This window comes from Oratosquilla oratoria, chromosome 11 (genome assembly GCF_046742065.1).
Source record: "Oratosquilla oratoria isolate Oo_2021 chromosome 11, ASM4674206v1, whole genome shotgun sequence".
Classification (NCBI taxonomy): domain Eukaryota; kingdom Metazoa; phylum Arthropoda; class Malacostraca; order Stomatopoda; family Squillidae; genus Oratosquilla; species Oratosquilla oratoria.
In genome coordinates this window covers 64,096,716-64,111,715 of record NC_134787.1, presented here as the reverse complement: position 1 = coordinate 64,111,715, position 15,000 = coordinate 64,096,716, and the positions used below count along the sequence as shown (strand labels likewise).

Here is a 15,000-nt window from a genome sequence, read left to right as displayed (position 1 = left end):
TCTCCTTTCCATAGTCACCCAGGGAAAAAAATCCATACCATTCCTGCTAACGGTTTTCCTGAATTGTGGAGACACCGAAGAAGAGGAGAGGAAATACAACGAGGATGACTTTGACGTTTCTTCCGAAAACAATCATAGATAATTGCCCAATATTAGAACTTTTAACTCCACGCAATTCTTAAAAAAAATCATCATTCCAGTTGAGTGTCCTCGTTCAGAGGGCCTACCCATATCACGTCATAATAACCTACGGTGGGAAAAATAAAAATCATAAATTCTTGAATGTCTTTATAACTCTAAAACAAACAACTGCCAACTATTTACTGCGAACAGTATTGACTGTGACCTATTTTTACCGGGTTCAAACAACAAGGAATTACACTGTACAGGCTCATATCAAGTGACTAAACCTTTCCTGACAAATGTCTGTATTAATTGCATACGTTTTATATTCAATATCTCATGGGGGGTTTGGTGGCTCCCATACGAACCCGCGTCACGCAGCATTCTCTGGAAACGGGTCACCAGACAACAAAGAATGTTCTTCACTTAACATCCGGTATCCCTCCTTCCTATTATCCTCCTGAAAATCTCTCCTTCATCTCTTTGATGAATCCACACGTCGACGACTCTAAGGATAGACATGTGGTCTGTCGGGGCGGAAACACTTTTATCTCTGTATATATATCCACATTTGTGTGTTTCGGAGCTAACGGAAACCAACTTGAGCATGTGTTAGACGATGACGCAAGTGTATCCGGGCCACCATCCCACTGGCTCAGGATTCCACGAAAAGTTCATTTATACGTGCGTGTTTTTTTTTTTTTTTTTTTTTTTTTTTTTTTTTTTTTTTTTTTTTTTTTTTTTTTTTTTAAGATTCCATTCCACCATGGCCTCAGACGAGTACCAACCTTCCAGATCAATAAAGATGATGCTAAAACCCTGGAAAAATGTTGCATAGTACACGGAGAAGCATCACCCTAATAAGGCAGTGGCTATGCGTGCTACAAACTTATTTAATGATAATGCTGTGTCGTTGGAAGGGGAATGAAAGTTCAAGGCCTAACGATATTAGCTCAAGGTCGAAAAATAAGGAGTTCCATGGTCGCCGACGTCATAGACGTGGCATCTTGGTATGGTAAGCTATATCGTATTTTCCCCATTTTTGTGGCGTAGGACTCTAGGCAACTTTCTAGTGGAAACGGATTCTAAACAAAGTGCTTCTAAAAGATTTAAAAGTCTGTCGAGACTGTTACAGCGGCGAGTGAAGAAGAATTTTCTCATTACCCACAACAACCAGCTCCTTCATCCTCCCTCGCCATAATTTCTTTCTTCAAAATCAAAATATTGTTTTCCCGTTTTCTTTTGTTTTTTCGTTATCACCTTGCCACAGAACCTGGCAATAATGAGACATATGTAAGTGCACGTGTAGCATGAAAGGATCACAAACTTTTCATCTTATGCGAACTGTCAACACTGAAGCACCCGAGTTATTCTATCTTACAATGCATTTGTCCTATTGGTTTGCGCATGCGCACGGTTAACAGGGTAGACCATGTTGCGATGCCTTTCGGGAAGAAACTTGGAAAAAAAATATCATAAACTATACCACTGATCGGTCAAAATTACGTGTCACATATGCAAGTACCTCAATAGAATTACCAGTGACGGTGTAGTCAATTAAATAATTCCGACAGCCGCCGCCGGGTTCGAACCGAGACTTGCGAGAATGCGAGGCCGACGCTTTACCACTTAGCTATTGGATGTATCATATTCTCCAACCTGGGAATAAATCTAATCCCGAGGAATTAAGTCGATTGCTAACTGCCGTCCGTACTTGGTTTTTACAGAGAACTAATATCGGCATCGGCTTCATATTCTCGCGACCCTCGGTTCGAATCCGGGGACGACTGTCGGAATTATTTGATATGCAAGTACGTTGATATTTTCTCATTTGGAAGACCAATCAGAGATTTGGAAGAAGACAAGGGGCTTCCTAAGAAGTTCATGTTTTGGGGAATAAATCAAAGAGGATGAGCACATTTACAGAAGTGAAAATAAATCGACAGGATATGTAGTGAAAGATATGGCAAACGTGATAATAATGATATTTTTTTCCTACATGTCAGCCATTAAAGGATGGGGAGGGGGGGGGCTGGAATTGAAATCCCCAAACGAAGAGGAGCCGGAAATACCAAAAGAGGAGCCTGAACTGGGATCTGTTGAGATACTAAATACAGTTTATAACATTTCTGAAGAAGCCGCAGATTAGGACTACTACATCGGCGAAACGGATGAATCGATTCCTTTAAATGTTTGGGAAAGAACTTTTCAAAAGAAGAACTAAAGAAAAAAAAACTGAAAGAACGTGAATTTGTGAAAAGGAAAAAAATATCAGCTCATGGATATCAAGATTATGGCAACAAAAAGGGTTGCCGAAGACGACATCGAGTTTCGGTGCTTTGGAAGCGTTCTTGCAACGGCCATGCCACGGTTTGAGTGGCCGGCATCGTCATTTCCGCCGACAAGGGTCAGGCGTCAACACACTCTTCGGCGTCGTGGGCATTGTTTCTTTATATTTTAATGTACTAATTATTTACATATGTATTCTTTTTCTGGTTCATTTATATTAATAATCATTCTATTCCATGCGTTAATCATTTAAAAAAGCCTTTAGATATTACTTTTCTTTTGGGAAGCATATTTATCATCGTACTTCACATCGATTCCCGTGGGAAAAATTGTTACGGGTGTTTCACATTACGAGTAAGATCGGGAACGAATTATGCTCAAGTGAGGTTCCACTGCATATGTTTAATAATTTCATTATCACCATTATCATTATTACTATTATTTTCTATTATTATTATTACTCTTATTCTTATACATTTCTCACTATTACTATTATTTTCTATACATTTGTGTTGGGTCACACCAATGCATCATGCTATGGGGCGAATCAGGTTTTCGAAGAGTTTTTCATGGTTCTGACGTTACAGTGGAATCCTTCTCTAATGGTATATCATAAGTCTCCCCCACTGCCTACTTCTGCAATTGATTTATTTTCAAATTCATAGTTCTGTTAATTTTCTTACTTTGTCCCATTTTCAACATCTTCCATTTTTTTCCTGCTGAAATTAATTTTCCACATTTGGCTTATTTCGTGTGTGTGTGTGTGTGTGTGTGTGTGTGTGTGTGTGTGTGTGTGTGTGTGTGTGTGTGTGTGTGTGTGTGTGTGTGTGTGTGTGTGTGTAAAAATAACAATAATATACGGTTTACTGGGTATAGCAGCATTACTGCTGAAAATATACATCCTACAAAATTATAACATTATAAAACTGACAGTGAAGAGATGTTGTTACAAGCAGTGTGTGTGTGTGTGTGTGTGTGTGTGTGTGTGTGTGTGTGTGTGTGTGTGTGTGTGTGTGTGTGTGTGTGTGTGTGTGTGTGTGTGTGATTCACCTTGGTCTTTGGATCACGTGTTGGACTCTTGATCGACAGCTATTTCCCTCCCGGAAGAGAGCTCAGAGCTCGTATGACCGATCTATGGGTAATGCTATGACCTTACACGCACACACACACACAACTCCCCGCCCACGAAAGTTGGAGTAACGACTCGAAGCTCAGCGATACTGAAATAATTTCAGCCCGTGTGTGTGTGTGTGTGTGTGTGTGTGTGTGTGTGTGTGTGTGTGTGTGTGTGTGTGTGTGTGTGTGTGTGTGTGTGTGTGTGTGTGTGTGTGTGTGTGTGTGTGTGTATGATTCACCATGATCTTTCATTTCTTACCTGAGGATCTATGGAGTGTTGACACACTTGGATGACTTTAAGATGCCAGAGGGGCCCCCCACTCTTCTTGTACTCTTGCTTGAGCATGGCCGAATGGTGCTGAAACAAAGACCAAAACATATAAAAAATGCCACGCGAAGAATGAACTCATAAAGAACTGGTACCCCCTTCCATTCCTTGTGGTACTTTCTCTTTATACTCCGCCCGGAACCAGATTGTTTCGTTCAGTTCCGCGTGAGCCTTTGAGGCAGAGGAGTTAACCCATTACAAACAACGGAAACTCTAGGATGTCTGATGATTGAATTTTGAAATCGTTCGTTGTATTCTGGATTCCTGAACACAAATCAACCGACCTTTGGCAGAGCCGGGGCCAGACAGTCCGGCCCCAAAATGGGGGTAAATTACCCCCTGGGGAATAATTTAACAATTTTCGGGGGGGGGGGTAATGGAGGGGTGACAGAAAAATAAAATAACAAGAATTCTGAAAATCAAGAAAACATTGCGGTACTTGGCATTAGGATTAATGTTAACTTAGTCTTAGTATGTAAAGTCGTATATCTGAAGACGAAAAAAGTTTGGGAACCATTCTGACCCCTTCAGCACGCGGCTCTCGCCCTAAGATGAATGGAAGAGTTTGTCTCTTGGTGCCAGGAAGGCGGAGTGGAAGGCTCGAGAACCCCTTAGTTTGTTCCAGCTCCGCGGTTTCTCGTGATCCTCTTGTGGTTGACGCGATAAGCTGTTCCATCCACTTTAAGGGAGCCTAGGAGACGAAAAATCACTGGCAGGGTAAAGTCTTGTCAGGTTCGGCAACCCGCTGGGTTTTTTAAGCTCCGTTGGGTCCCCTTCCCACCTGGCTGGATCCCAGGAATTGAACTCCCGACCACTTGCTTATGAGTTCAAGACAGTATCTCCTTTATTCTTATGTTCTTATGTATCGACTTGGCTACCGCTTAGTTAGAAACCTTTCGATTAATTAACCCACGAAATCCCGGTGAACACTTGAGTGATTCTGTTGGTTTATGATAAACGAATCTATGGAGGCTCCGTAGGTTTGACTCTTCAACTCTTCTTTCCAAGATTGACACGGTAAGCTAGCTAATGGAATTGTCTAGGATCAGCTAGAGCACAACCTATGAAGGTGCTATCGTTGTGGTTTTTGCCTCTTTCAGCCCGAGCTGAATAAAATCGCCTGACGTTCGAAAAAACAAAATTATTAACGCAACCAATCGGTTTGCTGGATGGGCTAATCAAAAGGAATGTTTAAGATCCTGATAATCAGTTTCTCTAGAGATGAATAAACGCAAATGTGGTAGTCACTCTTTTAATAATGGCTACCGCCAAGCTATCTTATTCGGCTGCATGTGACTCCTTAGGCGTTAAGGGGAGATCTTAAGTGTTCTATGTATCTACCTTAAGTGCACTCTCCACTGTGGGTTCGTCCAAGAAGATAAGATTCTTCGAGCTGTCTGAGCTCGTTCGACGGAACCATCGTTTCCCGTCTCGTTCGTCCACGCTGAGGCAGAGATTAGGAGCTGCTCTGTGGATGAATAAATCAAGAACTTTAAAACGTTTTCGGCAAATGTGTGGGTGGGTGGGTGGGGCGGATTCCGTCAGCTAGATAAGGTTATATAATGGCAGACATAACTACTAAGTCTGGCTCGTGGCGGTTGCTTGTGTCATGAAGTACAATTCACAAATTTTTCGACCATTCCAGTCTTCAAACAATGAAGAATGTTTCTATGGAATGGAGCTTATTCCGATAAACTGTTCGATTACTAACTTTAGGTCTAAAAAACAACTGAGGAACATTTCTTTGGAAAATGAGTTTGTTTTCATAAACTGTTTAATTATCTTTTTTATAGTATTCAATCCCTGGGGTGTACTGTAATTCTTTGGAGAGTAATCTGAAAACACTGATAATTCCTTTACAATTTGAAGAACTGGGGAAAATTTCTGTACGTTCCAGCTACCTGCAAAGTTTTTGATAAGTGTCGCTGACGATCTCCTTCTGAAGCTGTTTCGAAGTCTTCAGAACGAGGGTAAGAGCCATTCGATCTGCACCAGTCTCCACGCTCTGCAAGTAATACATCTCCACTTGGCTCAGCGATCGCACCCATCCCATTGCGCGAGACTGAAAAAGAAGGAATGTGAATAAACAATAATTTTATATATATATATATATATATATATATATATATATATATATATATATATATTTATATATATAATTCCAACAGTCGCCCTCGTACTCGAACCGGGCCTTGCATGACGCTAGGCCGAAGTTTACCGACTAAGCTTAGTCGGTAAACTTTGGCCTAGCATCACGCAAGGCCCCGGTTCGAGTCCGGGGGCGACTGTCGGAATTATTTGATTGACATACGTCGTCAGTGGCGATTCTATTACTAATATATATATATATATATATATATATATATATATATATATATATACAGTATATATATATATATATATATATATATATATATATATATATATATATATATAAAAGGTGGTAGAGAAACGCGGGTTAGAGCGAGAACACTATATTGTTCTCGCTCTAACCCGCATTTCTCAACCACCTTTTCCACTCATCTGTCTTACCTTCATAATATATATATATATATATATATATATATATATATATATTATATATATATATATATATATATATATATATATACACACAAGGTAACCACTTTAGAAAATAAACGGAGCAGAGCGCTTTCATGTATTACATCTTGAGTGTAATTTACAGTGAAGATGTAATATACGAAAGCGCTCTACTCCGTTTATTTTCTAAAGTGGTTACCTTGCATTTATAAAACACACGTTGCTAGTGTCTTTATTGCACATACATACATACATATATATATATATATATATATATATATATATATATATATATATATATATATATATATATATATATATATATATATATATATATATATATATAGCTTGCAAGTTGATTGAACCTGTCGGGGGTTGTTTAGAGAGGGAAGGGTGGCTACATGGGAGCTTGTCTTCTCGGAGAGACCGTTGGGACTAGCGGCGGCGTGTGATTGAAGCAACATCTATGGTGTTTGCCCCTAATTGATGTAACTGATGATACACAATCACAGATCAACTCTAATTTGGTCTAACGTATTGGGTTTCGCACTTGCCTCGTGATTACGTCAGAGATCAACGACCACCTGCGGCTGACCTCGCTGTCCGAATACATCGAATATGTAACGGTTTCGAACGCGGCCGATCTCCTAGTGCAAGATCTAAGAATATAAGGTCTAACCACTTCCGACCGAATTTCGAGGGAGTTGGCGCAGCGAGCCCGTGAACGTCACTTGGCTGTTCAAAGTGGGGTTAGCGGGTCCTATAGCTGTCAGTTGAAGTTGGTCCGTCGTTCGAAAATGACGTCGCCTTCGCTCGCACCGCTCCACTCAATTATTTATATTCTGACAAATATATTATATAAAATATATATATATATAATATATAAAAATATTATAGTTCCTGTCTATATATAAGAATATAAAATATATATGATATATAATATAAAAATATAATATATAAAATATTATAGATCCTGTCTTACTTGGCTTATCACAGTTTTCTTCAATGTTACACAAAGAGAAAATGGACGCATCTAAATGACGTCAGAAGCTGCGCAGAACTACTCCAGCGATTAGACCTCTTTACTTAGACCTTGTCCTAGTGTAGATACTCGTTTTACTGATAAAAAGACACACCCTATAGCAAATGTAAAATAATAAAACTACATGGAAAGCACAAGATTGTGTTATTTTCTTATCATTCCTTCCATAGTGACCGTTATTTGTTGATTTCTGTTTCATTGACATTTGAATTTGGTTTCCATACATTTTCCCGTATTGATGAGTTTGAACACATTTTGAAGTAGTCACAGTCAAATAGTACTACTCTAATCACTCTTCATGCAGGACACTAAAGAAAAGATAAATATTTCTCACTTGATTGATTTATTGTGACCTCTGCATTTCAATGCGTGAAATATTACTACGGTCCAATTTACACAACTATATAAATCACCTTTCAATATGAACTAACAATAGGTAATTCAACAACTGTCTCTTTAGCTGGGATATTGTTCTACTTTCAGAGTATGTTATTTCAATACATATTATGCGCAAATTTCATGTAAAACAACTGTTGAATAAAAATATTGTCAGATTAATTACGGAGCATTGTCGTGGCCGGCCATTTTGATAAATTATAGTCAGACGAGCAGTAGGACTGCTCCCATGAGTTGCTACCTCGCGGGGAAAACACATCCGTACACGTCCTCTTGATAAGCTTGCGCATGTCCAGATTTCCGCAGAAGAGAAAAAAGAAAAAGAAAAGAAAAAAGTTTGTGTGTTGTGTGGCGCTTCTTGAGCATTTGAATACTTTCATATCCGGATAATTACTTAACTGAAGTATTGTGGAGGTGCTGGATGGGAGAACGAGGCATCAACATAAACATTAAGTAAACGACTAAAACAACGGGCGAGAGTACTGTAGGCATAGGAACTGTCCGTCGCCGAATTGAAGATCAAGACCAAAAATGCAAGATATTCGCTTACACCCGAAATGTAAATTCATGGTTATAAGTATAGTGCCACCACTGACACCTAAAATATATAGTGCCTGAATGACTACCACTATATCAATGAATGGATGGACGAGGTGTATAGTACGCCTTCATGAAATCTTATTCAATCAAGAACACCACGCTATGATGATGACAATTAGTCAAATATATCTATACAATGTGATTGGGAAATCCTACGTTAAGTCGGATTATTTTGATTTGTAATCGCTGCCACCATCCCAATCACCATATATATCTGTGACTATGTGAGGCTCGAGATTGAAAATGCGATTTTATTCCATTCTCCCCCCTTTTTTTTTCTTTTTATTGTTACTTATATTTGTGGCGATTTAACGGAAAATTAAAGTTTACAACCAGTTGATTTACTGATATATGATATACAAACCTACTTAATTGTACTCTAAATGAAATTAACATTCACGTAATAAGTATTTACTATCATGGTAGACATAAGCGTTGGGGTAGACATATGATGTTTCCACACCGTACAAGAATGTTCATCTCTTTTCCTTTGAGATTCCTATCTAATCATATTCTAATTTTAATTGCTAAAAAAAAATTAACCACACCTTACCGTGGATTCTTATTCATATGAACAATGTATGAAATGTCGATAAGTAGCGGAAAAATGGTGTTGTAAATTCGACGCTTCAATGTCGTAAAACGAATGTGTGGGTCTTACGCCTCTAACCGTGTGGCCACCTTCTTGAATGTTACTTTACAATTAATAATCTAACCTAACCTGTATCCTAACCTAATCACATTTTTTTTTTTCGTTAGGGGAAAACACTCTCGGCATTAATCCCTTTCACAAATGAATTCTTCCTATAACCTATTTCAAAAGATTCTTCGATCGCCATGCTCGATCGATCATATTTGTATTTATTTGTTTGTGTACTCCCTCTACCCCATTATTACGTCCCTGTCGTGATGAACATCTCGACTTAGAATCCACTATATACTAAATCTAACTAACATTAACATATGTATATTCAGATGTTCCCATTAATTTCAATATGTTAAAAAATCCTGAACATACCAGTCGTGATGAATACCTCGTCTTAGAATGCCCATACTCCAAGCGTTAAATACGACAGTGCCACAAACATGTTCGCATCATTGGGCGAAGATACTGACTACCGCTTCGTAATACAAGTCAAGGTTCAGCTACTTCGTTTCGTGATGGAACATTTATGTACTAAAAACCCTAAAAATATTTCTCTATAGGAATCCTGAACTGGGGGGTTGGGAATTTTTCTCCTCCAAAATTTAAGGTTCCTAAGCGGTTATTACATACGAATACGTCCTCATGACGTCATGGAGGGGTGGAGTGAGAGCTGTATGGTCCACCACACCCATACGTGACTTAGTCACGTAAAAAACGAAAAAAAAAAATACTCAAATAAATATTTGACTTTACATAAGTTATATATGAAAACGGGGAGGAAGGACGACAGAGGAAGAGACAATGATATCTGATATCCTATATGAGCCACCCTTGAGTAGTGATCATTGCGTTATTACAGCTGGTGTGCAGATCTGCACACCTAGTTTAATGCACAACCTACAAGAGGACACAAGTACAAGTTAATGAAGAAGAGATGTACAAGGCTGAGGCAAAACTTCTTTGCGGAAAGAATAGAATAGTCAACACATGGAATAACCTCCTATCAACTATTGTAGAAGCCCCGAGTGTATTTGTATTTGAAAGACTGGATGAATATTAGATACATCAAGACTTGAAATCTAACTATGAAGCTGCGTTGTCACTCTCGCCGCACGCCGGCTATCGACTACATGAAAAATACAAGACCTGGACATATAAGCTAAACCACCTGCGCCCCAGTATTCGCCTAAGTAAACCTAAATAGGAAGCGGACGTCATAAGTGACCTGCTGCACGACACTTGTGTGTTGCCATTTGAACACGAAAAAAGGCGACATGCATGCCTGTGCATGGGCGTGCTGCGTCGCACCAATACACGTAGTTTATTCGAGTTCACACCGATTCCACCATAGTCCCTTCGTGGCCTTACTCGTTTCTTTGTTCATTCTTTCCATTTACATTGGTTCTCGGAAATACCCTGCGTCATTCCCATGCCCTCTACTATTACTGAGGCCTTTTGTGATCTTTTATACTTCCTATTTATCCAGTTCCAATCACTGCATACTTATAAAAAAAATAGTAATGATACAATGATGACAATAATACGATGATGATGATAATAATAATAATAATAATAATAATAATAATAATAATAATAATAATAATAATAATAATAATAATAATAATAATAATAATAATAATAATAATAATAATAATAATATAGTAATGATAGCCTTGAAAGAGCAAATATTAACAATATAAATATCAGAAATTAACAATAACAAGAGAATAATAAATAGCCTGAAACTGGAGAAAAGGGTATTTTGCCTTTGGCCCTCCTGATAACTCGTCACAAAAAGTTTTGAGATTAAGAAAAGCATTTGCCAGCATTAATATTTCAGCCCAGGTTATATGGCAACTTGATGTAAAACGTCCCTTGGTGGACACACGATCCTGCTCGACGACTGACCAGAATTATACAAATAGACCTTTCGCTGTTGACTGGAGCAGTTTTCCCATTATATTATCTTTTTTAATAATAGCTATAATAGCACCAATAATTTTTACAACAAAAAAGGTTGCCAAATGGTTCTGATATCGTGCTATGATGGGATAGTCTCGGGGGTCCGCAATAGCATACAATAAGATAGGAATAAAGCTCTCCCCGACGTTCTCTCGGAGGAAGAGACCATCACCACGCACAGGAAACTATCGACAAGACATGCCATAACAAAAGAAAACTAACGAAACAAAAACTCCTTCGTTCACGACATTTTGCGAGTTATCCTAAACCTGAACACGAGGACTGTGTTACGCCCTCAGCTGAATAAAACCTCCAGACAATAGTCACAAACACTTGTGTCCCAAATGGTCGAGACGAGTTCAACGTCTCAAATCAGTAATTCCTGACCATGTCATGTCCCAAGTCCAAATATCAACTGAATAAAGTTGTCTGGCATAACTCAAAGCTTGATGGTATGAACTAGACAATTTAGTTTTTTTTATTGTCAAGAACCAAAAGATTCTGTTCAGCACAAAGGGGCTTCTGGTCTGCAAAGGCCAAATTGTTCACTTAGGTGTTTTTCTCCTGCCTAACGCCAACTTCATCCTGGCTGCCCTATGAGAGAAATATATGCATGCACGTATGCAAACACACGCGCGCATGCGCACAAGCCAGGGGCATGCATGGCTTGGGAAAAATGGAGGACGAGAAGTAATAAAACAAAAGAAGTTTGCAAACAAGCTAGAAACGACGATATAAGAATCCGCAGAGAGGAATAAACCAGTTTTGAAAGATGTGTTGTAGATAAATACAAAGATGAGCCGAAACCGGTAAATTGAGACACAGGGAAGAAATCACCAAGCTAATGGTGGATGATGAGGTCTTTGAGGCTTCAGCACAGGCAGAAGTAATGAACGAGTTTCCAATCTGTCTTCAAAGAGGAGAGCATTTTTTTTTTTTTTAACAGCGAGGGGAGCAAGAATTCGGGTTAGGAAGATACAAATGTAGAAGTGATAAAAGTACTCAGTCCTTTGGGATCGCTGGATATGACAAATCCATATACTAACCCTAATACCATATATACGATACGTCACATGCACGACACATGATCAACAATCCTACCAACAGATTTCGTCAGACATTGGCGCCGGTCAACTCATACGCCAAATATTACTGCCAACCCCTTGTTGACAATATACATTCCCCAAATCACAAACAAATTGAGTAAACGTGACACTACGATCGCGTGACCCTTCCAGTTAATGCAACAAGTCTCTCGCCAGATCATTAACCAGTTCCTTATACCTACCAAACTACACAATCATAACTGTAAAACATACACCATATCAAGACACATTCACTAATACGAACTACATACACTAAAACAACTCATAAATATTATTGTATAAATCCTACACAGATGTGGAAAGGTAGGCATATCCACTTATATATGCGGCAACTGCTTCGCCATACTGAGAGACTCCCCCCCCCCTAGAGGGAGCACCATTAGACTCTCCCTTAGAGGTAGCACCTAAGGGCTTTCCCCATACGGAATTACATCCCCATGCAGTAAATATATCTTCGTTTCAATAAACCAAGAAAGCCCGAAAAGGCTTTACATTCCCTGCAACAGGTGTAGTCATTAACCAGTTACAATGCTTCAGGACCCGATGATATTTCAAACTGGATATTTAAAGAATGTAAGGAACAACTTGCGGACAATATTCAGTCTTACTGTATGTTCGTTAAAAGAAGGCATACTGCCGCTTGATTGGAAAAGGGCTAATGTTGTACCAATTGACAAAAGTGGAAGTAAGGAGACACCACTGAATTATAGGCTGGTATCACTGACCAGCACATTAGTGAAATTATGTGAAAGGATTGCAAAAGATCGATGGACCAAATATCTTGAAGAGATGAACATTTTGGCAGATAGTCACTTAGGATTCAGATCTGGAGGGTCCTGTGTGCCGAACCTTTTAAGATTTTACTCGAGTGATTGATGTGCTGCAAGAGGTGAGTGGACCTTGTGTACGTAGGCCTAGATAAGGCTTTTAATGAAGTAACTTATAGTCAACTTATAAAGAAAAAGGAGGACGAAGAGGCAAACTAATCGAAAGAATGATCTTAAGCTGGAGAGTTGTAACGTGTGGAGTTCCATAAGGTTCAGTATTTGAACCAATATGTTTCTTGTCTATGCCAATGGTATGATGGAAGGTGCAGGCTATACTGATGAAAATCACAAGAGTTAAAAACAAGGAGGACGGTAGGATATTGCAAAAAGATCTAGACACTTTGCATGGATCCAAGACTGGGAAATGAATCTCAGTACAAAGAATGCAAAGCACTGGAAATAGGCAATAGTTGGAAAAAAGCACTGGAAATAGGCAATAGTTGGAAAAAACATTAAAAATTTCCTTGTGAAATGAACCCATTACAAAAGCAAAAAAAGAAAAAAAAAAAGATTGGGAGTGTTGATAAAAGACGACCTGTCACCTGACAGACATCAGGTGGATTGTGTGAGATACGTACGGACTGCGGCAGAAGATTAAAATGGTTTATCATTACATGGATGACATGATAAAAAAAAACTAATCGAAACCCTGATCCTTCCAATACTATATACGTCAGTATTATGTCCCCCACACACCGAGAAGGATATTATTATGATCGAGAGAATACAAAAGGTCGAGCGAATACAAAGTGCAGATAAGACATGCGAGGAAAGACGAAAAGTATCATGACTGCCAACTTTAGGTGATATTAGTATTCAGGTCACTAAACGGGGTAGATGGCAATGAGAAAATAACATTTGACTTTTTATGAACAAATGGTTTGATGTTGAGTGAAGCAAAGAAACTGGTTTTGGCTTGACAGAAGTCTCTATCCCGACGGCTCGGCGCTTTCTTCTATTATCAGACATTTTTCTTTCCACCGTCTCTATATTTCCCATTTCTCCCGTTCTTGTAGCAACTATCATACTCCCTCAGTTCTTGTAACATCTCTCATGTGTTTCGGTGATTTCATCTAGAAACGAAAATAAAACATCTTCCTTCTGCGCGCATTAAAATCTAAGTCTCGGCTTTAAAAAATGCCGTGCCTACAACCAGACAAGTTTCTATCCGTCGCCTATGGCTTTGGAGGGGACGGGGGGATGGGGGTTGAGGTCATTGGAGGAGAGTGAGGAGTTTGGGGATTCACCCGTTTGTATTATGCACACAGGGGAATCCCCAAGCTCCTACCTACGTTCATTTTAGTAGCATTTCATAACAAACATGGATTGTGAATTGTATTGTGAATATATTGTGTATATATTGTGATATATATTGTGTATATATAGTGTATATATTGTGTATGTATTGTGAATATATTGTGAATATATACTTACACAAATGTGTTTACATAATATATGTGTATGTAGAATTATATATATATATATATATATATATATATATATATGTGTGTGTGTGTGTGTGTGTGTGTGTGTGTGTGTGTGTGTGTGTGTGTGTGTGTTATATAACACACATATACATACACACACAAACATATATATATTATATATTATATATATATATATATATATATATATATATATATATATATATATATATATATATATATATATATATATATATATATATATGACAGACTATATTACTACATTTAACAAGTGTCTGACAACGTAGCGCAACGTAAAGATATATTTGTTTTTATCGAAAGTGTTTGACCAACGTCATCGTCGTCGGTTCACCAGTACCCGCCACACAGGTTGATATCTCTAACGGTACGATGGCGGTTCTTTCTGCACACACAAGAAACAACTCGCAGAAGAAATCATGACTTATTATGATCCCGATTCAAAGGCTCAATAATTGAATATGGTTGTGTATTATCATATTTCTCCAGATGTTTTTGTTTTTTTTTCTCTCGCCGTTGTTCAATAAAGCCAATGAAACCCCGCACCCAATCCACAGAATA

The 15,000-nt window shown here is 38.5% G+C and overlaps 1 protein-coding gene across 1 annotated transcript in view; it reads right to left on the bottom strand.

Moving 5' to 3' along the window:
• LOC143029882 (uncharacterized) overlaps positions 1 to 15,000 on the bottom strand; it is a 31,186-nt gene that overhangs the window by 10,258 nt on the left and 5,928 nt on the right. The window contains exons 2-4 of the mRNA XM_076193052.1: positions 5,758 to 5,918; positions 5,198 to 5,324; positions 3,788 to 3,886 (exon numbers count right to left, since the gene is read on the bottom strand). Of these exons, the coding sequence (XP_076049167.1) occupies positions 3,788 to 3,886; positions 5,198 to 5,324; positions 5,758 to 5,909 (378 nt within the window). The 5' untranslated portion in view covers positions 5,910 to 5,918. The remainder of the gene's footprint in view (positions 1 to 3,787; positions 3,887 to 5,197; positions 5,325 to 5,757; positions 5,919 to 15,000) is intronic.